This window comes from Oryzias melastigma, linkage group LG12 (assembly GCF_002922805.2).
Source record: "Oryzias melastigma strain HK-1 linkage group LG12, ASM292280v2, whole genome shotgun sequence".
Taxonomy (NCBI): domain Eukaryota; kingdom Metazoa; phylum Chordata; class Actinopteri; order Beloniformes; family Adrianichthyidae; genus Oryzias; species Oryzias melastigma.
This window is the reverse complement of record NC_050523.1, coordinates 12,633,819-12,659,631: the sequence shown is the minus strand read 5'-3', so window position 1 is coordinate 12,659,631 and position 25,813 is coordinate 12,633,819. Positions and strand designations below refer to the sequence as shown.

The window sequence follows — 25,813 nt, the reverse complement described above, 5'->3', positions numbered from 1 at the left end:
GTTTCTACCTCGTAAAATCTTTTTTTTCGTGATCAAAGACTGCAGACATAAAATAACTTAAAATCTGGCACATTTACATTTGTTTTAGTATTCATTAACATGGATTGTTCTTTAAATAAAAAATAACGTGTTCTTAAATCTTAAAGGAGGAACTTGTCGGACTCAAATAGGAGGGCCAATAAAAAGTAAATCGGATTTTTGATATAAATGAAATTTAGCAGCCAAAGGTATATATTATTTTGCAAAAACTGAATTTAAGTTTCTGACTACATAAAAAATGTGGTTTTTAATTGTAATTTCTCAGAACAGTAGACTGATGTTCACACAATATCAAATTGTTGCATAAATAGAGGCAGACTTTACATTTTAAAAATAATTTATTGGTTTTTTTATGTACAGGGAAAAAAATGAAGTAGAAAACCAAATGAGTAGAAAAGGCAAATGTACAAGAGAGTAGCTTTACACTGCATTGAGGATGCCTGCCGAGTACACAGGCAATACTTTAACATTGTACACATCAGGGGCGGAGCACCACGATGCTCTCCTGACTCCTCCTCCTCTCCCCTGCAGAGAAAGATCCACATTATTCATTTCCGTAGGAAACTGTCTCGTATGCCATGAGCATAAGTTCAGAAGGAGGGCCAGGTTTTTGTTCTCTCCGACTTCAGTCGCAGCCATGAGTTTCAACAGAAAGGCCTCTGGACGTTTACGTCTTTGGTTCGTCAAGTTACCGTTTTCAAGTCAAGTAAAGCTCGCCGTGGAGCAGCGCGGTCAGGCTGCGGGCTTGGAGGCGGCTTCGGCATTGGGGACGAGAGTTTGGACATTCATTTTAGCCTAAAAGACACCCGACCGGAAAACAAAAACAACAAAGGGGGTTTTGGTCTGCAGTGAGAAGAGATGAGTCGACATAAAAACATAAAGCTCGAGTAACATTTCAAATACATTGCACGATATAATACTGATGCATCCAACACACCCGACAGCGCTTGAGAACCGACCGATTGACAAAAGCTGGGAAAAGTTGTCGTCAGTCATAAAAACGTATTTCATCATTTCGGCATTCGTCGCTCAGCTATTGCGCCAATAAATAAGGAATAATACAAGGGAAATCAACGCCAGGTGATCCAACACATGAATACAAGAAATCCACTCGGCACGCTGCACTGAATGAGAACCAGCTGTCAGAGGACAGCAGATGAATTAGAACTTTAAATGTGGAATAGGTCCAAAACTTCCTCCAAACGGCGAGAATTAACATTCGGAATTTTCCAGAAAGGTCTGAGCTGTTTTTCTCACTTACATCAACTCCTGTATCCTATAGTGTTATAAGAATGAACTATTTTTACAGAGAAAAACAAGAGTTGATAGAAAAAAAAATAACATTGTTATAATATTGAAAAGGTATAAAAATATTGTAAAACCATGAGGTACCAAAGTACGAAAACACCTCTTGTGCTTGTTGGTTTTCGGCTCAGACACTCTTCTGATGAAGCTTTGTTCTACAGTAATGCTCTTTGAGATCCTCTTTGTATTATTAGATGAAACAATAAAGTTTAGGGGGAAAGAAACAGATTCCGGTGTTTTGTTTGCTGCTCAGCAGCTTCCAAATACCAAATGAACAAAAAACTCACTAAACTAAGCCACCCGATCAGACGGCATGCTGGGAATCCACAGGGCTTTGACTTGACAAAAAAGGGTCAGAATGAAGATAATACTGAGGTGAAGTCAGAACCTGCAAGGAGCCACACAAACATTCACACAGTCTGTTTCCAGTCAGGTTATTCCATCAGTCAAAGCGTTCGCCAGCTGGAGGAGCTCTGGCGTTCAGGACAGGGTGCAGTCGTAGGTCCCCTCCTCCTCTCCCTGCACCTCCGACTGCTCCGACGGACAGTCTTCTGAAGGGGTGCGGTTATAGCCTCCCGCGGGCTCTAAGGCGGGCAGGGTCAGGCCCAGAGGGGCGGCTCCTCCTCTGCTGTCCTCAGCCCGGGGTGCCGTGGCTCCTCCCAGCCCGTCCGAACCGCTCAGCTTGGAGCTCTGGGTGGCAGGTTGGAAAGCTTCGGGCTGCACCTGCTCAGACGTGGACTCCATCAGGTGCTGCAGCTGCGGCTGGATCAGGTTCAGAAACGGCTTGTATCCCAGACTGTGGAGGTGGGGGAATGCAACGTTACCGATATAAACCGAGGATTAGGAATTATCCTAAAACAGCAAGAAATGCACGCTGACCTGTCAGAGGAGGCCCACGTGTCCACGGCCAGCAAGCCTTTCCGGATGCTTTGCACAGTTTCTGCAGGGACCTCTGGGTTGTCCAGGAAACTGATCACCTGTTTGATGACGTTTGTGTCCCGCAGGATCAAACCGATCACGACGCACCACTCCAAACAGCCCGCCTCCATGAACACGTGGAGGAGGTACCTGAGGAACAGTCCGGAGGTTAACTAGGGACGCGCTGCTTTTAAAGATGAAGCGAATCCTTGAAAGTTGGAGCAGACATCCTCACCTGAGCTGCACCTGAGACTTATGCGGCCCCTTGTTGGCCAGCTCCATGGAGATGTGCTCCAGCTCGGCCTGACTCAAACTCAAAGTGGAGGAGTTCTCATCCACCATCATCCAGTCGCCGTCCACCATGGAGCTGGTCTCTGTCAGGTCTGTGGCTGAACCGATGCTGTACTCCTCCACTGAGGGCGAGAACAAAAAAACATAAAAGATGAATACAAACAAAGTGCTTGACTGTAGTTTAACGGCTCCAGGATCAATACCTTTGTTAGTGACCAGCGACAGGAAGGCGTCGTACGTCTGTGGAGAGTTTTGGTTGGAGTGGGCGGATGAAGCCGTGTCCGTGTCTTTGGACCTTTGTCCCAGGCTGTCGGTCCAGGTGTGGTTCATAGGAACTGCCAGAGGGGGCGCTGTGTCCATGTCGCTGTTCAGGAGGCTGTCTGCAGACTGTGACTTCAGCAGCTGTGTGCTCAGCACTTTACATCAAAAACATGGAAGCTCAGATGAAAAATGCTCAAAATACATTTCTTTTTCTTCCAATTCAGAAACCTAAAGGAAACTCTGACCTGGTCGGCAGCGTCCGTTCTTCAGCGGCGAACTGAGGCTTCCCACAGGAATAACGGGGAACGGCCACAGGAAGTCCTCGTGAAGTTTCTTCAAAGCCAAAACAAAGTCTTCGACCCGAGCCACTCGATTTCGCTCGCGGCACAACCAGCCAATGAGCTCGAAGCCCAGCTGTGCCGAGAAACATCCCAGGTCCCGGAGGCGGACCTGCTCCAGGAGGTGGCGGGCGTGGCGCCACAGCATCATGTCGATGTACATGTTTTCAGGGCAGTCCGCACTGGCAGGAGGGAAGCACGATAAAGATCCAAAAATCTTGATCTGTTTATTAGGTAAAAAGCCAGCTCTTACCCTTTGGGAGAGGATCCGGTGGGCATGCTGAAGGTCTTCTGCAGGTTGAACTTTCCCGTCGAGATGGAATCTGCTGACTGAGACAAGCTGATGCTGCGATTTCTGAAAAACTCGAAGGCTCCGGTTGAGCTGGGTTCCTATAAAAAGAGACACATCCATGAGATTCAAGACTTTTATATTCCAAATAAATTTTGCTCCAATCCCTGATTTCCACTTAAGTTGTCCTGGACTTCTTCACCTGAGTAGAGGGCGTTGGAGGAGGCGTATCCATCTCTCCAGAGCCGATGGCTTTAAGGAATCGGATCATGTGCCGACAGAGATCCCATTTTCCTTGCTCCAGTGCGGTGTTGAAGAGAAGAGTGGCGTGCTGTCTGCTCACGGCAGGAACCTCCATGTTCTGCAGTGGAAGAGAAGAAGAAATGCAGATTAAAACACAACATTGAACCCAAAATAATTTTTTTTTTTAATTAGTTATGTTTTCATTTATGTATTCATTTTTACTCATTTTTGTTCATCTAAATAAATGCAACATTCATATACTAATATTGTTGGCTGGTTTTAACTTTTATAAACAAAATATATATATTTATTATTTGACTTATTTTAATTCATCCAAACATTAACTGCCTTTTTCGTTTCTTTTCTTTTTTTCTAGTTTTTCCTCTACCTGCAGTATGATCAGATAAGAAGCTGCGGTGTCCAGGTCTTGAGCCATGAGGCACTCCTCGAACAGATCTTTGGGGTTTCCCACCGCGGCGAACAGGTAGTTCCACAGGGCGTACTCGGTCTTCCTGGCACAGTGAACGATAGTTTGAAGGAAAAGGGGGAACTCGGTGATGAACTTCGCCACCGTGGGGAGCAGGGGATCGGGTATCGGCTCCCGGGACGTTGCCTCTTCCTCCAGGACAACGTGAACCATCAGCTCCATGACGTGAGGGAAGTAGGGCAGACCCGCACAGGACTGAGCCAGCATCAAAGCCTTGAAGAGTAAACAAACAAACAAACAAAAAGTTTGAGGAATTGTCACAGAATGAGTAACATCACAGATTTACAGTCTCCACACCTGTTCACCCAGGTTGCGAACCAGCAGCTGCCTCAGGATGTGATGGAGGTAGATTTGGGAGGTCCTCTCCACTGTGCAGTAAGGGAACAGCGCCTCTAGTGGTTCAGAGGATCCCTGCAGCCCGTCGTACAGCACGGTCTCATTGGTTGCCCCCAGCACCAGAGCGTCCTCAAACAGCACCGCTAAAGGATAGATGTTGATGTGGAAGGGCAGCATGATCCTCCTGGAGAGGAACGAGTGCGGCTTGCGATGGTCTCGCGGGAACAGCGGCAGCCACACTTTCATTCCGGCTTCACCGCAGGACAACCACAGAGCCTCCAGCAGGTGGCGCTTCTTCTTGTTGGAGCGACAGGTGGTCCACACGTTTTCCACACACTGGGCCAGCACCACAGGAGGAGAGAACGGTAGCTAAAGATGGGAAAAAAAAAACTGTTAGAAGAAAAGGTCAAAATGCAGAGATCAAAAGGAGGAGGAGTTTGGGCTTACCAGCTTCTTATTGATTGCCGGGGTCTCTTTCTCTCGTACCTGCGGTCCTGAGCGGTCCCTCTGCAGCATGATCAACTGGCCAGCCAGATTCAACATGATGCTCTCCGCCGTGCAGGCCTTCCACAGACACGTGCACAAAAATATGACACCCCACCAACATGTTTATGGTTAAAGCAGAGCCTTCTGTTTCTGCAGTACCTGCTGTGGGGCTTTCAGCGTGATCCCAGTCTCTGTGCGCACAGACGTGAGGGTGACAGAGACCACCAGTGCCGGGTGAGGGATGTAGCGAGACATCGACACCTCCTGGAGCAACTCCACACTGGCTGACTGCCCAAGACTGGAAGGACAAATAAATAAGGTGTTTTCCTCTTCAGAACACAGCAAATTAATAAATAGTCTTTGGAAAAGGTTAATATTTATTAGGTTTACAGCAGGAAATGTGTGATGGTTAAAAAAAAAAATAATGAGCAAAAATTGCGATAAAATCCAGGGGATAATCCATTAGATAATCCTGCACTATATAGATTTTTTATGGGTTAAGGAGTAGGGATTGTGTACTTATTTCATTATTTTTAATTAAATAAGTCATTATTTTTTTGGTGGAAAATAAGTGCATAAGTCTGAAAAACGAGTTGAAGTTTTTGTGAATGTTCTCACTACAGATGTCAAAGTGGATGTAGAGCTTTGTTAGTGAAGTTTGATGTTCTATCACAAGGCCTAACGCTCCACTGTCCTGTTGTGGTGCTTTTGAGAAGACCAAAGTGTCTGATGGAGTCAGAAGTGTCAGTTTGAGCAGATTAAAGTCCCTTTCTGATCATATTTTGAACTATGAAGCGTTCCCGAAGGTCTTTCAATTTAAAAAATATGATTATGTAATGTAAAAGCTCTTCTTTAAACAACGTTTTTAACCTGATTCATAACAATTAAAGTAAAGAAATTCTCATAAATGCAATGTTTAAGCTATTAGAAGAAGCCAATAGAACATATTAAAAACACATTTTTTGTTGGAGGATTCACCTCTCTATTTTAAAAAACATTGAAGAAAAAATAGCATAAAAAAAGAAAAGAGGATTTAAATATTATATCATGGGAAGATTTTAGATTAAATTAAAATTAAACAGCAAACAGATTTATCTAAATCTTTAAAAGGATGTAATTGTAATTTTATATGGGTATTAGCCCAGACAGCTTATAAGAAAAGTTTGGGATGATTTAAATAAAAAAAAGGAAATTCAGTGACTTAAAAACAATCCCTTGTAGTTTGGCAGGAGTTTCCCATATTGTTTGTGTAATATTTCACTTTACCAGATGGGGGAGATGAAGGTCAATTAAAGCCCGTTTCAAAACGAATACGTTAATATGATGGGTAAAAAAGGTTTACTCTACATCTAAGAAAAACATAATAATATAACCTGACATACTATATGTGAGGCTATAACTGGTGAAAAGAAAAGACCGGAATTGTTTGGAAGAAGACTAGAACCCACCCCTCATTCCTCTTCTCTATGCTGTAGAGGCAGATGGAGCAGTCGGCCCTGAACAGGATGATCATGTCTCTGAAGACGTTGAGCAGCAGAGTGTCTGCGTGGAGCTTCGTGACCGAGGCAAAGGCGTTGTCCAGATTGGATGAGCGTTGATAGAGTCTCAACTACAGATGAGAAGAAATCAAATTAAATAAGAATTTTTTTTTCAGCAGTGATGATTGAAAAGTATCCGTCTCACCTGCTCCTGCTGGTCTGTGAAGTTATAGCAGGCCACCACCACAAAGTCATTCCACCAGGCCAGACCTCCGGTAACTGTCATGTTCTGTTCCTTCAGAGAAAAACAAGCTCCTCCTTATTTAATAAGTTTAACAAACAAACCTCTGCAAAAATAGCTAAACAGACATATGAAGTAAATCCGATATCCCAGAATCGCCATACCTGAGTGATGTTCCCAAACAGCTTCCACTTCCTGGTGAATAAAGAGTAATGTGCAAATCCTCGCCTTCCTGCCACAGCCATGCACTGGCCCGCCGTGTCTATGGCTGCAAACTGTCCACACACAACAGAAAAAAGGGTTTTAAGTCATGAAAAAGAAAACAAAAGCACCACATTGTTGTACATATTTTTGGTTTGTTTTTTTACACAAATGTTTGCACACTCACCCGTATAGGCCAGTTACTCTCCAAGTATGTGCTGTGAATCTAGACGAATGAAAAATAACAAAAATAAGTGAAACTTTACAACACATTGACATCAAAGTCACAACCTTAACCATTTTGTTTAAAATCTTCTCTATTGCCTTAAATGATGCATAAAACATAATGGATTTGAAATGTCTAAACTACAAACAGCTCCTTTTTAAAATAGCTAATCTCAAATTACATTCTATTTCCTGTCATTGAACATTGAACAAAAGTAGCCTCCGAAGGGGTCGCCCCACCTGGACCACGTGCCAATGCTTGTGTCCTAATAAAGTGCTGAGTCCCTGAGATAGAGAGGAGTCGGGGTGGGCGGGTTGGTGCAGCGGGCTGCCGTCGTGCGGGTGTAGATGCGTGTGCGGGTGTGCGTCGGAGGTGCTGTGGATCTGTGTGGGGTCGCCACAGGTCAGGTAGAGGCGGTCTTCGCCGTGGAGTAACACATGCTCCTGGTTGCTCTGTGTCCAAGACGGGAGCGAACAGATCATGAATATTTAATGAGTTTGTGTGCAGCAGCAAACTCTTGCTGTAACCCTCACCGTGCACGGGTTGACTGTGAGTGCACTCTTGATGAAGTGGAACTGCAGTATTCCAGCCCGCAGGAAAGGGTGAGGAGGTGAATCCTCCTCCATACTGTGTTCTTCTTTTCTCCTCCTTCCCTGATTGCTGGGAAGAACCCACAAATGGTAGCCCTCTGCTCCCCAGCTCTGAGAAAAAAAAAAGATTTACAAAAACATCACTTCACTGCACATAAAGTATTATTTTAAGTAAAATACAAGTACATTAATAAAGTGACTTACCATAGAGCTTATCCTAAGTGGCTCCTTTTTGGTACCATCAGAACGATGCCTGATAAAAAGAAAAAAACAAACAAAGATTTCATTATTCTGCCAACAAAAGTGTGTTAACCGTTCTGATTCACTTTTGTGCCCACTTACGCAAAGTCCTCTCCCAGAGTGCAGATGAGGTGCGCTCCAAACACACTCCACAAGGAGAGGCCGCCACATTCCCATGTAACCATGGCAACGCTGCAGTCAGGCGACCAGCAGATTACCTTAACGGCACCCGTCTTGTTATAGATATCTAAACGAGAGGGTTTAAGAGATGCTCCGTCAGTGGCAATGTGCAGTCCAAGATGACAAATGAGTCAGAAGAACAGAATAGCATTGATACCTGGGTAGTGTTTTGGTGTGAGCTCCAGTTTGTGAGACAGCTGCATGGATCCTGTTGTGGTGTCAATCATGTACACCAACACTGAGCCACTGAAAATTATCACAAATACATTTAGAAACTGATTTCACATCAAGATATATCGGCAGGTTTGTTAATTTATGATAAATTAAAACTACGTTTAGAACATGTTTTGTTTCTCTCTTTGACAAAAACAGATAAATAAACTACAAGTTCATGTATTAAAGACTTTCTGTTCTGTTTTTGTTCTGTTTTAATCAGAGTGAACATGTTTACAGTGAATCAAAATAAGATATAAAGTGCTTTGTATTCTAGTTTTTATGCATATTCTCCTTTTTTAGTTGTGTAACTAAGAGCTAAAAACATATGTAGATGGGTAGAAAAGCATTTTTTAAGGGTGTCAAATTATCAAGTCAATTGCAATTAATTAATTATAGACAACTTAGTACTTCTTAAAAAAAATTTATTTTAATCTATTACTAATTTCGTATTCTCAAGTATAAAAAACAAGGGTCCAACTGTTTACCTGCATGGATGTTTTATTTTAACTCTGCTGAAACACATTTACATTGCTCTCAGTGCATTTCTCAGTCGCTGCTGTGACATCATCAACCTGCGACTTTGTAGTTCTTACAGATCTAACCCCAACAACGCCACTACTGACATTAAATGTTTGTTATCATAAATGAATGGGGTATGTGGAGGGCAGATTGAGTGGAACGGTAAACTGTGGAATGAGGAATGTCAACATAAATAATATGGTAATAATAATACGTTTTTAATTGCTCAGAAAAGTGTTCCTACTTTTTTTAAGTGTTAAATTAGTTTTTTTTTTCTACTTAAAAGATAAAAAAAGTACCTCTTGGTGGTGTAAAAGTAAAGGTTGGAAGTCTGTTATTGCCGGAAAACTTCATAAAGCCACTTTTTTAGTTGTATTTTGATCTTTTACTGTGCCACAATGAATTTAAATGAAAAGACATCAAAATAAGCAATTTTACTGAATTAGGTTATATTAAAAATAGATTAAATGATTATTAAAAATTAATCGCATGAAAGCACTACCCTCTGTTTTTGGTAAAACTACTTAAAAAGAAATTACAAAAGGGCCCAGAACATTTTGGATGGAGGGTAAAGTGATCTTCTTCTGCCAAAAAAACAACAAAATCCTAACAAGCACACACAACGTGTCCTCAACAAACAGAAAAGGACATATTCTCACAGTGGACTCAGGCCTCACAGGCCTCGGTTTTGCTGTAACACACTAATGCAAGCAAACACACTCGATTCCGTACTGTCAATATGGAGCAACAATGTGAGAGAGTCGCACAGACCTGGCACAGCCAAAAGCCATCAGCCTGTACTTGTTGTTCACGGCCACGCAGGTGCCGTCGCTCACGTCTGCTGCCCAGACGCCCTGCAGCTGCTGGACACACAAACATACATGTTTTAGACAACTCAACAGTGTTAGCGTTCAGATTAGCAATGTGTGTTAAGAGCAGGTTAGCTTAAAAATGCTAATACTGGTAATACAGCTCAGTTTTACCATAAACTTATGGTAAAACTGAGCTGTTTTAAGACCATTTCTAGAACTTACAAAAAAAATATTTAAAAATTTACAAATAATGATAATACACATTTTGTGACATTAATGACTAAAAGTTTTCTTACTGAAATGTCAACATAGGTGTAAAAAGTCAAACTATATAAAATTGTTTTCAAGTATCCTCCAGTTTGTTCATGAGGTGGAACAGAAGTTCATTTAAGTGGATGTGTTCAAAGGGTGGAAGTGTTTTCACACTCTTAACTGGAGCATGAACATAATGTAGGAGCAACAAAAATACATTTTTTTTCTCCGCACGTTTATGCTTTCGTGCAGAAATTGGAGATGTTTTCTATAAGTAACCTTACATCTGCGATGATGGTGTTGCTCAGAGGTGTGATGAAGCCCAGCCGCCCGTCACTGAGAACCACGGCGAAGCCATCCAGGGTCACACAGTACTCCATGCAGCAAATATAAACTCCCTCCAGATCCAGAGCGGGACCAGCTACAAGCAAATGCATCAAGACAAAACATTACAAAGAGATTTCTTGTAAGCTAAACGGTGAAAATAAGGTTTAAATTTGATTTGTAGGTTTTCTAACCTCTTGCAGACTGCAGGTCTAAGGAAAAGGGGATTGTAGTTAGGCAAATAGCCTTGCGGCCATTGCTGCCCTGTCCATCCCAGTGCAAAACATGAAGGTACCCATCTGCAGTACAAACCAGAAGGTTCTCTTGGAGGGACTGCAGACTGACAAAAAAAAAACACAGGTTTTAGCATTTATAAACCTTTTATAAACATTAAAAATGCAGAACAAACTGGCCAATGGGTGGTAGGTAAAAGAGATGGACAACAGTGGACTATTCATCATCCAGCTGTGCTTGAACTGATTTACTGAGCAGTTGTGATGTGGCTGCCAGTGCCTAGTTTCACTGTCTTCCAACACAAGAGAACAATCAAGCCTGTGTTTGTGTCTGAACAACTTTGCCATTTTTGACGGACCGTGAGAGGCTCGACGCCACCGCCGCCACTGACGAATTAAAAGTGAAACAAGATGCAGAGAGTGTGAGAGCAGTGCGCTGTGGAGGAGGCAGACTCCTTCACTGCAGCTTCACAGCAGGAGACACCCACTCATCTCCTGTACCAAATCAAAGGCGAGCCTGTGAAATGCCAAGCGAGCGCTCCCGTTCCAATGACTACCCTGTAATCTCTGTCGAGCTGAGGAGAATCGTCAAAGGCAGACTTTACAAAAATTCGAGACAAAAGAGGCGGCCGGAGGAGTCGAATTTGTTGTCAATCAGCAAACAAAAACAGAAGGAGAGGAGGTGGGCAACAAAAAATGACAATACAACAATAAAGTAAATCTGATGCATTTGCAAGATAATTTAGGACTAAATTAACACTCACATTTTGAAATAAGTTAGTTATTTTACATAGGTTAAGAGCTACGACATTCAGTGACTGTATATGTATATGAGAACTGGACTGACCTTGTTCCAAACAGGAAGTACCTTCTGGCTTCAAGAAGCTAAAATCTCAGACTTATTTTGAGAAATAAACAGCTATTAATCAATCAATCAATCTATTTGTCAGAAAAAGCATTCCTGCTCTGATACTTATTTTTTAACATGTTCCTCATTTTTTCTGTAGTACAAGTAATTTAAACTGACCAATCAGATGTCTCAATAAAAGTATGTGGTCTAACGTTGAACTTTCAAAATGTTTGATTGAGAGGTAGGGGTGCAGACCTACAGCAAGCTCACTCCTGATTGACTAGAGTGGTTGCCATAGAAACCTCGACCCAGACCAACTTGGACCGATCGCAGCTTGTTGAAGATTTCTTGTTCGAACATAAAAAAAGGCCATTAAATTGACTTCAAGCCAATTTCTATGGGTGACATCACATTTGCTCCATCCAGTTTTTATAGAAAATATCACATCTGTGTTATATACTAGAATAACGATGAATATTTGATCAACAATTACATTTATTCCCAAGGCTAAAGCTCACATATTTGAGAGTTTCAAACAAGGAATTTTGAATTTCTATTTTAAAAGACTTCAATATATTTGAAAAAATTCACTCTTAGTAACCAAAACAAAATGAATAAAAATAAGAATTACGAAAAGAAAAAAAGACAAAAATGTAAAAAGACAAAATGGAGGAAGAAAACACGTTCCAAATATTTGAATCCTACAAACAGCATTGGCGAAATGTTCCTCTCAGCTCCAATCACAGCTCCATCACTGTCCTTTTCAAGCATCACTTCAGCCCATTTCTGCCAGCGCCACTTCTTCTCTCTGCCAATCTCAGTCTTTTTAAATGAATCCCAGCCAAAAGTGACTTTCCATTAGCAGAAGAGGAGACTTTTTCCAAGTCATTATCGAGACCAAAAAAAAAAACAAAAAAACTTTCTGCTGAAAGTAAAAACACTCTGGAACAAAAACTGCAATTGGTTTTGCAGCATTCCACAGGGAGACTTTATATCCACTATAAATTTCCAAAACTGATTGTAACATTTTTGTACATAGAAGTGAATCTAAGTAAACAGTTGTTCACAGGAAGCACCTGTGAATAGAGTCTGTAGGAGTCAGTGTATTGGTGGTTTCTTTGTTTATAGACGTCAGTTTGTGTTAGTGTCATCCTTACAACTTAAGGTCACGGGAGAGAGGACTGAATCACACACAGCAGTTAAACTTAAAAAAAAAAAAGACTACCTGGTAATAGGAGCCTCCAGATCCACAGGCTTCTTCATCTCTAAAGAGAGCGCGGGGGCGCATTGCTCCTCCTTATAACCCGGGGTCACCTTCACACGAGGGCTTCCTCTGTAACAACAACAAAAAGAAAAAAACATTCACACCAAGTATGTTTTCTTGGAGATACTGACATGAATATGTCACTTTCCCTCATCCAGATTCTTCTCATTTAAAAAATGTGAACTGTGAAATGCACCTTTTTGGGCTAAATGAAATGAAAACCCATTTAGATAAAGACATCATAAAGAAGATCTCATACCGAAACACATTCACTAAAGTTTCAGACCTGTTCAGCACTTTTTTTTTTTTTTTAGTATTCAGTTTCACTAGTGCCTCAAGTAAGTAACTGCAGAAGACTGCATATTTGTTCAAAAAAAGACAGTCTTAACAGTATCCAGTGACACATCCTGTTTTCTGCTCCACAGCTGCAACAGCAGACGACTAACTTTCAAGGTTTAACAGCTTCCACGAAAATCAATACATCCAATTGAGTTAGACAGGAGTAATTAAAACGAGCTAAAACTGTCAGAGATGGGGACAGCTTGTTTGGTTCGGTATATATCTGTTAGTTGTACACCTATATAATGTACATTAGGAAAAAGAACAATATTCATCATCATCGTTGAAAGACTTGTTTTGATTAAGCTTCTAACCTAGTCCTACAAATGATAACATTTGTATAATTTCCTGAGTAAATTTAAAATTTTATGAGACTGATGAAGCCACTTGGATGAGGGGTCAAACCTTTTAAGATAGAAAATGTTAAGTCTAGATGCTGGCTTTAGTTAACTTCAGTATGTTAACTTGGAATCCGTGCTGTACTCACTTTGGATAAACGGGCTCATACAGGTACTTCTCATCGCCTCCACCCAATACGTCAAACAGGAGGATGTAGCCTTTGGCAGTCTGAAAACGGAGAAAGGTCAATAATAGTTATTTTTTTTCAGCAATACAAATTAAAATGTGCAAAAGTTCACTTGGAAAAGGATAGAAAATACCCAAGATAATTTGAAATGAGGTCAAAATCAGGTTAAGGAATTATTGAGAGACAGAGACAGAAAAAAATGAGTATTATGCGAGTGATACTTATCTATAAATCGATTATAAATAATTATGTCAAGTCTATTTGTAAGCCTAAATGTAATTAATTATTGTTTTTTATTGTGCAATTCATCTGTTTTCAATTCTTATTGATAATATATAAATGTGTATCATGTTTGCTGAAGTTTACATTTAATGGCATTGACCTCTGGGATACCAGTGACTACAACAGCAGAAGCTAACATGACTTAGCTTAAGTACAAAAAAGAAAGTAAAGAACAAAAAGGGGCGTCGGCCTAACAATCTGTGACACACTACCAGCCACGTTTTATTACCAGGTGATGAAGGAATGTTCATAAACACAGCTGGTTTCCACAAGAACGAGGAAGATAAAACAAACACCTCAAGAACAAAAGTTGATGCTTTTAAAAATTCATAAATTAAGGAAAACTCAATTTTAATGATTTAAAATAAACATATTTGATTTAGTTTTGTCTCTATTTTCTGTACTAATAAAGATTTTAACATTTTGTCAACATTTAAAGTTAGAAACAGACAGAAGGCTTCCTTCAGTGGAAAGTCTGCTGAATGGGAACACAAGCACACACTGCTGTCAAGGAAACTTCTGAAACTGAGAGCGCCAAGTGAAACATGAAGCGAAACTCGAATGACAACAGCAACAATGTGGCATCAATAAGGCCAAATCAACAACGCCACGCTTGAATAGGAACCTTCACAATGACTCCTTACATGATTTATCTCACTAATGACGTGAAAATACAGTAACTCCTGAATCTTCAAGAAACGCCCGACGGAGCAGACGGAAAAACCCTTGGCAGCATCCAGCTCAGCTGTGGAGACCAACGAGTACAGAGAGAGCACAGCATTCCAGGCTGAGGTCTGCTAAACCCATCAGCTTCCTTCCAATTTCACATTTGAGTCTATGTAATAAAAGCACAACCTAAAAAAAGAAACATCAGGAAAACAAAATAACAAAAAAGACTAAAAATTGGCAAAGTCTGTATTTGTGTGTAAGATTAGTTATCAATTAACACACAAAAAAACTTAAGGTTAAAAATAAATAAATAAATTGAAAAACTTGTTAATCCAAACACAAAGGTGGTAAAATCACATTCACAAAGCCAATAATTGTAATGTAAGTGCTTCCTTGTTCAATTAAACATGGCATAACTCACTTATTTGTAAAACAAAACCACAGTTTTTTGCTTCTTCCATAAACTGTAATGAATTTATATTTGAATGACAAATCATTGACTAACAATTCAGATAATCACTGAATACAGTTAATATGATAGTTATCTTGGGATAATTAAACAATAAGAGAGAATTAACTCACTACAGTAGTCTATATTAACACAGAGAGGATATAAGCCTAAACCATGCATATGAACCCTTCAAAAAAATATTTGTGAGCCTGAAACAGTTCAGAGAGATCTAATGAAAGAAAGTTCAGCTTGGCAACCTGCTGGATAAGACTATAGGTGTGTTTGATGGAGGGTGAAATAAAGCTGCAGCAGCTTCTCCTGATGGATGGACGAATAGAATCATTCAGGAAATAGCTTTCTAGGTGTGTTAGGATTAAAAACAAAAGAAAAACTATCCATCTTAAACTGAGCATTGTAGGGGGTGCTGTTGAGCTATCTTAGCCAGTTGTGTGTGATAGATTTGAACCCCCAAATGTGATTGTGTTTACTCTTTTAAAAGCATGGGGGGCACGACAGACATATTTGGGAGTGTGAAGGCTGTTTCTGAGAAACTGCTTTTCCCCTCAAAAAATAATAAATAAATACATTTGTCTTAACTGAGCTAATAATAAAAGACCTATTTGTCACAATGCAATTCAGCTTTAAGTAAAAGGAAAAACGCTTTCTTAAATCTGTCAATACTATTAATTAATAATGTAAGGCCTCCGCTAAAACAATAAGGAGAATCTAACAATCACAGGATGTGTACATTGTAAAGTGAAATGTAGGTCACCAACGTGGATGAAAAACATCCCAAAAAACAAAACCACAGCTGTTTTTAAACATATATTTAGCTAAATGCAAAAGGGAATATTTAGTAGGTCCAAAGTGCAAATGACAAAAATCAATTGCAGTTCTAGAGACTTTGTACTTATCCATCTGCTCACCTTTACATTTATCTGATGGAGCCTAAAAACCTATTGTACGTGTTTCAGGACACGTTGACCAAACACTTTTTCAATCAAAACAAGTTGTTTTTATAAGAGCAGACCAACGAGGAATAAATAAAAGCACTTTAAGATACATGGCAGTAATGAGAAGTGTTGTAAAAATACAAGAGAAAGAAAGAATAGGTATAAAAAATAAATATATTTCCTGCTGCAGAAAGAAACTGAAGGTCATGGTGTACGTACACAACACCTCCTTTCACCTTTACCGTGACCATACAAAACACAGCTTCATTTGAAATTCAATTCAAAAGAACTTTAATAATCCCTCGAGGGAAATTCAACCCATCAAAGGAAAATCTTCCGATCTACAAAGCAGAAACAAAAAAGAAGAGGCGGTCATACTAACTGAATTGGATCATCTATCCAAAGACCGTTTTCGATCAAAACAGTTTCAGAGATGGTTTGAAGCCGGTCTGAAATTTATGACACCGTCTTTCCGCGCTGACTGCCAAAGTAAAACCGGTTATAGAGGAACACCAAACCTATCCTGGGGGAGAGCCAAGAAGCAGAGTTATGAAGCCGTTTACAACCTTCACGACAACCCAGCACTTTTGAACCAGTGTGATGTTTGCTGCAATGTGATGTAGTTATAACTTATTGGCAATTTACAAATAAATACATTTACATTTTTATGATTCCTGCAGTGATTTTGAGCACTTACTATTGGAGTTTTTGCAAAAACATGCACAAATTCTCAAAAGTTGAAGCTGCAGTGACCCCCCCTACACTAATCCCAGCAGTGAGAAGAGTAGAAAGTACACACGATGAATCCCTTATTTCTGTAGTTTTCATCGTGCAAGGTCAGCAGACTATCTGCAACTTTATTTGCAGAGACACTGTTCTCCTTGGTGCTCTGCACTTGCATCTGCTCCCTCATCTTCCTCACCATGTGCAAATCTACGATGCTATTGTGTAAAGAAAAAAAATAAATAAATCACACCCATAACATCAAACCAAATAATCTGCCAGGAGGAAAAAGCTGCACAGATTTACATGACATAAAACCTCTATTAGCTTATTGGAAAACAATTAGTCGGTCTGGGGGAAATTTAAGTCAATCTATATTAAAAAAAAAGAAAAAACAAACAAGTATAAAAAAATGCTAAATGTAAATGTGAGATGCTTCTCTGCTTCCTTCAAGCTCCATATCACCTCTAGCAGAATCATACATGAATACATAGGAATAAAAAAAAGAAAAATAATTCAAGCGTTTTTTTTTTTGTTTTTTTTTAAAGGAGTCATTCTAGACTGCTGCAACCAAATGCTTTAAACTTTCCAGAATGTTTGTGGTCTTTTCGTGCACAAATGCATTGGCTGTGGATATAATAGGCCAGAATAAGGCCACATGGCCGTTTAGTGGCCAGCAATTAGTGGGGAGGCTTTTGGACAGGGGGTGAGCTGAAAAGGTTTTTTGTTTGTGTTCTCTCATTAATGGGAGCTGCACACAATACACTGTAGCACCTGGGACAGACAGAAAGACAGAGACAGCAGAATCCACATTCATCCTGGTCTATAGAGGGTTCATCTTCAGCTGCTTATGTGGTGATTATTCAGTGTTTCACATCTGAGATTATATAAGTGAGCCAAGAAAAATGTAATTAGGCTGAATATTTATGAGGCTTGACCTTAAAAATGGAAATACTTCTATAAAGAATGTCCCAAAATGTACGGTAAATTGAGCAGCTGGTTGAAATTGGGCCTTTCGCTGTAGCCAGTTTTCTCTCCAAAGTAGCATTTGAAAGAGGGAAACATCAAACGACTGACTTAATGCTGGTTAGGTTAGAAAAAAAAGCTGACTCTTGTTAAGACTTGCAAGCCAACTGGAAGACAGGGTTTTTGCAAAAAAAGGGCAAGTCAGCAGAATAGAGTGCATGGTATGATGGTACACACAAGTCCTCTCTGCGTGTCTAAACAAGTCTCAGTAATGCAGCACATTCATGTTACCTTCATATGTTAACAATCCCCCAAAAAAGGACCAGATCAGAAATGAAAGTCAGCAAAATACCCAACAAGCCAGAATTAAATTAAACTCAAGAATTCTACTAGATATCTGTGCATGCTACGTGCTTATAAAGCAGCACAACACAGAATAATATGTCAATAAATCGTTTAAATTAAGTTATTTTCTAAAACTAATCTTAATTTCTTGACATGTGCATACCCCAGAGTCAGCCAACGAGATGTTTTTACAAAAGAAAATAATCTCTAAAAGCAGATCTTCGAGTCAAATAAAACAGAATTATTACAAACAGATGATATCTGCTCAAGACGCAGACAAAGTAAAAAGAAAAGTAAAACAAAAATGAAACACTCTACAACCACAGTCTCAACATAACTATTTTTTTCCATTCAGGCCACTTACTGTGCGTCTGTCATGAATGTGTGATGGAATGTAAACCTACGAAAAGTTTTGTGAACAAAATTCAGACACTTTCAACAAGTTACATCTGCATTGTTATATGCTATGACTCTCACTGAACTTCTGTTTAACCTTCATTCACCTAAAATGCCGTTATAGTAATTACAAGGTGCCTGCATGCTGGAATGTGCACTCAGACACAATTCTTTAGCTAAAAGCAAAGAAACGGAGCGCTGCAGTGCAATTCTAAAACAACTATTTAGGGCAATCCCAAAAGAGGCATAGTTAAATGGTGAGAAGAAACACTTCCTCTAAAATTAAAAATGTCTTGTGAACAGAAAACGAGGCAAAAAAACAAATATATCAATTTAAGTTTGTTGCCTAGTGAAGTCATTTTGTTCCTGTGGGCTCATGCAGACACACACGAGGCTAAAGATAGTTGGAAGTATGGTTTAAAGGGTGATTACTTTGGCCTCAAGGTCTGCAGGGTGTGTGAGCATCTGGGAAACAGCTGCTTGAAGAGAAGAGTATACCACTTTAGCGGGGCAGATTTTTATTGTTCTTCTCTAATTAAACAATGAAAGCAAAGTTTCTGCTTTGTAGAGAATATAATAAAAAAGAAGCAAATTACTAACAGTAAATAATGTCTGTACACGGAAAAACTATTTCTTTATTGCACTATGGTAATGAGAAATAATGCAAACTACACTGTCCATTTTGTTTTTTAACTTTTTCTTTTTAAGGTTTTATTTCTAGGAAAAGATTACAAAATAACAACTCCAATGTAGGCTTAAATCCCTCTGCAGGGAGTCCACTTAAAGTGAAGGAAAACGCCATTAAATGCTGTAAAAAAAATAAGTCGTTCAAGTTGAAAAGTCCCTTGACTTGTTCTTATTTGCACAGCAGGACTGTCTGAGTCACTGTCACTTCTTTACTCAGGCTTTGTTCAGCTAAAAAGGTCTGAAGGACAAGAGGTGGTGTTTTGGGACAAACACCCTCAACCCGCTGGCACGCCAAAGCCTGGCCAGCATAAACATGCAGTTGGTCTCAGTTTAAAAAAAAAAAGAGCAACAACGATTTATACAGTAACACATCTTCCTTCTACCCTTTCAAAAAAGAAGAAACTTTTCAAGTGTTTAAAAAAATCTTTCATTTGCAAAAAACAATGAAGAAAAACAATTCAGTTGGCTCATACCATATCTGGTAAAACAGAATAAATCAATAAATAATAAACGTGGCACAATAAGAGTTTGATACTATAAAAGTAAGCCTATTTGTATGCAGTCGGGATGCAACTTTCCTCACTATTCGGTTCAATGGTGTAACATACGGTTCGATTTTAAACAGAGAATCCTAAAAAGTTCTCAAACTTTTTAAAAGGGCAAAAGACAAACTCAGACGTCTATTTTTTGTTTTACAGTAGGTGTCAGAATTCTAATGAATCATGTTCCCGAGTTTGACAGCGTTGGTTGTGTGTCTTGGCAGACATCTTTTGTCCCTTTCAGAATGTGAATGAGTCACATGTTGTGAAAACACAGCATGATCGATCAGTCAGTTAAAGATCCACGCCATTGAAAATTGTGTTTTTAACATGTTCTTCAGGCCTTTTCTGATGATGGAGAACATATATAAATGAAATTAAAAATTAAAATTGCATTCATGAGTATTTCTTTATTGAAATTGTTGAAAATGAGGAGCAGACAAAAAATGTTGTTTGAAAAAGCTTGTGCTTGTGATGTAGAAGCTACAATGGGCAGACCACAAACTGCTCCATTCTGATGCATCAACCTGTAAACAAACGGATCCATGCACATCTTCATTCTCCTCATCTGGATCAAAGCTGTATGGCTGGATATCTCCAATATTGCTCCCATTTATGTTGAACCAGTAATGTTGCGACAGGCTGGAAAGTTTTTTTTTTTTGGTTAAACAGTCAAAATCATAATTAAAGGACCACTATAGAAACGTTTTTAAAATAGATCAAAAGATGATCGGAGTGGAACTTTAAGATGCGCTCGACTAAAATCTACTACATGTGTACTTTTTCCTCATAGCTGATAGAACAGTTGCATGTTGGGATCACACTGGGGTTTAAGATCACATAAAGACACAAGCTTTCAAAAACACTTTCAGTTTACTACATTTAATCTGGTTTCTAAGTGTTCCTTTGCTTAATGAAGGTCTCAAACCTTCAAATAGTGGCTATTGCTAAGGTGCTAATTAATTAATCCAGTTTCCCTTGACTTAAGTGGACTATTTTCAAGTAATACTGCATTTGATAAATCCTATTGATGCGCTACTTGTAATTAAAAATCTATTTTCGATGCTTGTTCACAGCCTGCAAAGAAACACTGCACATTTTTTTTCATTTGATCCAACTACATTGACTAAGATCAGTGAAAAACACAGAAATTGATTAAATCAAAGAGTACCAAAAAAGAAATGCTCGGAATGTTTGTGTGGACTTGACACCCAAACAAATTATGATCAATAACACATAATTGCTTAATAATGAGCATTAATTTTAATAATCAAGTCTTTCAAGCTCAGGGAGCTGTTATACTGCATGCTTTTGGTTATTAGTTTCCCCAATCGCAGATATGTTCTCCATGTACCACTTATCTATTACTGACGTGCATTCATTAGAAAGCATTAAATTAGTATTAAAAAAAATAGTTTACAACACTATGATGCTTACTATGACTACCATTTGTGTAACAAATGAGGTCAAAGTTTACAGTCCTGACACGCTTAAACAACAACAAAAGTTATCTGCATGGTTATGATCAAAACAAAATGCAAATATTTGAGATGCTTTAAGCAGAGTAAAATGGCTTATTTGAATACAGTGATAAAGTCAGAGACTATGACCGGCTGGGCTCATGGAGGTATGAAACACCAGCATAAAAATAGATCGCCTGACTCAGAACTCTGCAATTTTACTTTTGCTTTGGTTTCAGCGGACGTCTTATTCTGAAATTTAGGAGCTTTTAGAGTTTTAATCTTATCGTCTTCTAACAATAAAACCGACTTTGAAACAGTGGAAGCTTTCCCTGTTTCTTGTATTGTACTGCACGGCCAGAAAGCTGCGTCTGTGACTTTATGGAGGAGAAAAATCCCCAAAGAGCCCTGTTGTGAATGATTTATTGAATTTGCATGATCAACACAGTAACTGCAACTATGCATGTAATAAATCTATAAGAAAAAAAAGCAGATGGAGACCAAAGACCAAAGATTAGAGAAGAGGAAAAAAAAGAGGGAACAATGGTGGATGACGTTCAGCTGCACGGCGACTGTTCAGCTGTTGTGAAAAGTCAGCAGTGAGTTGTGTGAATGCACAAAGGTCGAGTGATTTCAAAAGTTGTAACTACTAAACATGGAGCTCCATGTGGAAACTCCTGAATGATGTGCTGTCCAACAACGCCAAGAAGGACAGAATTTGGAAGCATTGACGCAGAACACACTGCAAGAAGAGGAGTATTTGCTAGAAACGGTGGTGCACTTACTGCCACAGCTATCATGGAGTCATCTGGTTTCCATTCTGCTTTCTGGTAGAAGCCAAACTGGGCCGCAGCCTTCACCGACTCGATATAGCTGACTATTAAAACACTGGGCTGTTGAAGAGAAGAGACACGAAGGAGAATGTTAGATCTGCAAGCCAAGCACTGTCTGCACCATAATGACAGTGTTTCCTTTGTACAAAAACAGAAATTCTGTCAACAATGTGACTAATAAACCAAAGTAAATGTATGTTAAAAACTGCATGGATTTGTTGTAGACATGGATGCTTAATGATTTAAGACCCACTGATTAAAGTGGTGTTTTTGTGGCATTTTTATAATGATGGAGGACATATATAAAGAAAACGAAGCTTAAAATTGTATTTTATTTATTAAAAATGTTAAAAACCTGGAGCAGATGAAAAATAGGCAGTAAAAAAAGGCAGCGGGAAAGTGTGTAAACAGAGCTCAGTTATGGGTGATGGGAAAGGGGGTTGGATTAGTGTGCGCCAGCGGTTCCACCCACAACTCTTAGTAGAATTTGAAATAAATTGCAATAAACTCCTGTTCATTTCAAAACAAAAATCTTTAATCTATCTTTTATCAAAAATCTTATATCTGTTGATGATCATGAGAAGCGATACCTTATATAGACTTTTGTATGTTTTTAGGCAAAAATGACAATTTTATTTAATCACACGCAATTAGTAAAAGGCAAGAAATCTTTTTGACAGAAAGATGCAAATAAAAAAAAATTAAATTTCTTTATAAGAACAAACACTGGTCACTTCTATCTCTCTTACGCCCATGTGGAAAATAAGGCCTTTCCCATTGTTACTTAGGATTTAAACTAGTACAAGAAAAGAAGAACTGAAAATTCCAATATAGTTTTCATCTATAAAAAAAAATTAATAATAATAAACTTACAAAATATTTTAGGAAAAACAGACAGGACATCAAATAATTCAAAGATGCTAAACATTTTTTCTCGTTACCAAAATTAGAGCTTCTCATTTACATGATCAAATCAACAAGTATTTATTTGCTTTGCAAAGTGAAATTATAATCTCTTCAAATTTAAAATGACTGAATTTAATGCATTTGATTTTCTTCTATACAGATGTTTCTAAATTCGCTAAGATAAGCCAGCTTTGTTAGTTCAAGCATTTTCAAAGAGGCTTTCCAGACTCCAGTCCCTGTTGCTATAGCAGTCACTATATTCATTATTTTAGCACTTTCTGCATCCACATGGCCTTGAAGGACAAACAAACATCAATAAAAATCATCAAGAACAAATGTCTTAATTAAAAATCAGCTAACTGTATGATTTCACTACAGATAATAGATATTTATGTTCTCCAGTTTAATATCAGCAGCTTTTAGGAGTCTGAAGCATGAAAATTTGGACTTTTTTGTTTTTATGGGTGTCATGATGACTTTTCTTAAATAAGTGTTTGTTAAAACTCTAAAATTTGTTGAAAAATGCATTTTACCATTAAACAACACAGAAACAGATTAATTCTAGGTTTTGTTCTGTTTTAAAGTCAATCAAAGTAAACATCATAGTGCATTTTTCCTATTAATGTTGCTTATCTTCTACATATTAGACTGAAAGAATTAATTCTGACTCCATTTTTAGGAGGCCGTTAAAATTTTCAGGGAGATCCAACACCGAGATCTAAATGTTCCAACAAACCAGGACACTGCAGGTTGATCAGGTAACTAAAGTGGGGAAAAGTTTCCAGTAATTTGAGCTATTCTGAAACCTAATCAGAGTAATTAGAGAAGGGGTTTGAACAACTTGCTGGGATGCACAGTTTATAAAAGTTGTCTTTACCTGAATAATATGGATAATTTACAGTATTAAACTTTTCTAACATTTTGATATTTTTATTTACAATTTTTTGTTTTTATAAGACTTATAAAGTAACAAAAATAATAAGATTTAATGGTGATATTTGGATGTGTTGGGAAAAAAAACACTTGGTTTTACCGTTCTGTTCAAACAATTTTTTTTTTAAAAGAAGACAGAAGATCAGGACTGTCTTTACTCACGAGTCTTTGAGGAATTCCTAACATATTTGATTTTTCCTTCAACTAAAACAGAGAACACCCCACTCACCACAGTCAGCAGCAGCTGTGTTATCATAACTCTGAGGAGCAGAAATGAGCCTAGTCTGTTATATAGTCCTTACATCACAGCAAAACCACTAAGCTCTTTCTCCTTTTCTGCTGCACATGGTTAAAGAGTCTTCCTCTCTAGTTCTCGCTTCCCTATAAAAACACCGGCCATTTTTAAAACCCCAACCAAAAGCTTTTTAAAAACAAACAGAAAAAGAGCTTCCATAATAGCCACAAAGAAAAACTTGCAAAGCGTTTTTAGCCCTTGATCCCTATTGATGCAAATATGTATCAAACCACTTTGGCTGCAAATTTTCCTTAATAGCATCTATTTGAAAGCATAAGCAAACATTTTTTTTCAGTGCTAAGAAAGGAATTCAGGCGTCAAGGAGTTAAAACATTTACTTAAAATATTTATCCTGTCTTGGCAAATTTGTGTGATTTAAAATAGTTGTTTAAACAATGTTTAGACATGAACGAAAACTGTAAAACTAAATGAAGATTGCACACTTTAAAAGGACTATTTTAAATGCACAAAAAAGGGAATACTATAATAAAAGAAGCATTTTTATGCAAAAATGTTAAACTTAAAAAACATATATTTCAAAAACTAAAAGCAAGGCTACTTTCATCTGTCAGACTGTGAATGATGGGTCTGTATATACAGAACACTGTGTATTTTTTTTAAATCACCTTTCTATGTCATATAATCTTGAATTGCAATTGAAAATCCCCAAAACAGATCAGCAAGTGTTCCAGATTATTGGGTTAGAGCAACTGACAAACTAACAAAGAGAGGAAATAGACTATTTATGTTCAATCTATCCTCCAATTATACAATGGCAGAGCGACAACCTGGATTGGAACATAAATAATAAAGTCGTGGACATTTTACAAACTGCGTCCGGTGTTGAAATGACAAAACTTCAGAAATCTATGCCAAACTAAGATGTGAAACTTTCAGAAATCATTTATAAAAGGCAGACTGAACCTTCCTTGTGGATGTAAAATAGGCAGAAAATTAAAAAAAAAAGCAAAAATAATCAATTTTCTATCAAGAAGATACAACTGAAAGCTTCTTGATGCTTACAGGTATAGGCTGAGGTCTGAAGGGAACCGGGAAGCGAAATGTGCCCACATCCTGTCTGTGGCTGAGGAATTTTGGAGTGACCTTTCCTCATTGTTGCTGCATGTAAATAATATACAGACCAAGTGGAACAAAGATGTACGTTCAACATCTCAAAAACGCCCTTTTTGATGCTAAGAGAGCGATCTCATAACCACAAAAATATATTTACCTTTTGAGAGGGATAACTGCACCGTTTACTTATTGAACCTTTTTTTTAATTTTCTTTTTTCAATTTCTGTTTCTAACAATAGAAAAATCTAAACAAACAATTCAATCTAATTTCTGTGTGAATTATCTTTATTAATGATACACTATACCATAAGTCAAACAAGATACTCAAATTGTAATATGTTTAAAAGGCTTCCCTGGTTTTCTCCAGCATGTAAGCATTTTACCGCAAGAAATAGTATCCATGTAAATTTTGCTTGTGTAAACAGTTTAGGCTGTGTCACCAGGTTCGTTCTTCTTTCCTGAGAACATTTCTTCCCTTCAGAATAAATTGTATCTATGTCTTCATGAATCCATTCAATGTTCTATTAAAATAAGTGACATTCATTTAAATATTTGATTATTCTTTTTGAAATGTTTGACAAAAGCAATTAAAATTGGTGAAAATTTTGCGTAACAAACAAAAAATTAGCAGCTACTTTAAAAATGTTTGTGTTAAAGAGCAAATAAAAGGTAACCAAATGGGTCATTCAGTCGCACAGTCAGAGAAGTAAACAACACAATATTATAAACAATTTAGGACACATTTAACACAAAAAAGACTATTCTACCTTCACACTAGTTCAAGAATTGCGTCTTGATCAGGATTTTTCTGGCTTTT

At 38.4% G+C, this 25,813-nt stretch overlaps 1 protein-coding gene across 3 annotated transcripts in view; it reads right to left on the bottom strand.

The window, feature by feature from the left end:
* Positions 1 to 358: 358 nt before the first annotated feature.
* Positions 359 to 25,813, bottom strand: part of ric1 (RIC1 homolog, RAB6A GEF complex partner 1) — a 27,051-nt gene continuing 1,596 nt past the window's right edge. The window contains exons 2-27 of one of the 3 annotated variants that reach the window (XM_024299487.2): positions 21,741 to 21,848; positions 13,446 to 13,525; positions 12,581 to 12,688; positions 10,467 to 10,612; positions 10,233 to 10,369; positions 9,656 to 9,747; positions 8,307 to 8,395; positions 8,072 to 8,216; positions 7,934 to 7,982; positions 7,673 to 7,840; positions 7,379 to 7,591; positions 7,101 to 7,139; positions 6,877 to 6,987; positions 6,677 to 6,760; positions 6,442 to 6,602; positions 5,153 to 5,291; positions 4,955 to 5,071; positions 4,469 to 4,876; positions 4,073 to 4,384; positions 3,644 to 3,802; positions 3,406 to 3,542; positions 3,060 to 3,334; positions 2,757 to 2,969; positions 2,498 to 2,675; positions 2,224 to 2,412; positions 359 to 2,140 (exon numbers count right to left, since the gene is read on the bottom strand). In XM_024299487.2, coding sequence (XP_024155255.1) covers positions 1,825 to 2,140; positions 2,224 to 2,412; positions 2,498 to 2,675; positions 2,757 to 2,969; positions 3,060 to 3,334; positions 3,406 to 3,542; positions 3,644 to 3,802; positions 4,073 to 4,384; positions 4,469 to 4,876; positions 4,955 to 5,071; positions 5,153 to 5,291; positions 6,442 to 6,602; positions 6,677 to 6,760; positions 6,877 to 6,987; positions 7,101 to 7,139; positions 7,379 to 7,591; positions 7,673 to 7,840; positions 7,934 to 7,982; positions 8,072 to 8,216; positions 8,307 to 8,395; positions 9,656 to 9,747; positions 10,233 to 10,369; positions 10,467 to 10,612; positions 12,581 to 12,688; positions 13,446 to 13,525; positions 21,741 to 21,848 — 4,173 coding nt within the window. In that variant the 3' untranslated portion in view covers positions 359 to 1,824. Of the gene's footprint in view, positions 2,141 to 2,223; positions 2,413 to 2,497; positions 2,676 to 2,756; positions 2,970 to 3,059; positions 3,335 to 3,405; positions 3,543 to 3,643; positions 3,803 to 4,072; positions 4,385 to 4,468; positions 4,877 to 4,954; positions 5,072 to 5,152; positions 5,292 to 6,441; positions 6,603 to 6,676; positions 6,767 to 6,876; positions 6,988 to 7,100; positions 7,140 to 7,378; positions 7,592 to 7,672; positions 7,841 to 7,933; positions 7,983 to 8,071; positions 8,217 to 8,306; positions 8,396 to 9,655; positions 9,748 to 10,232; positions 10,370 to 10,466; positions 10,613 to 12,580; positions 12,689 to 13,445; positions 13,526 to 21,740; positions 21,849 to 25,813 lie in introns of all 3 variants that reach the window. The other 2 variants (XM_024299486.2, XM_024299485.2) reach the window with 2 other exon arrangements.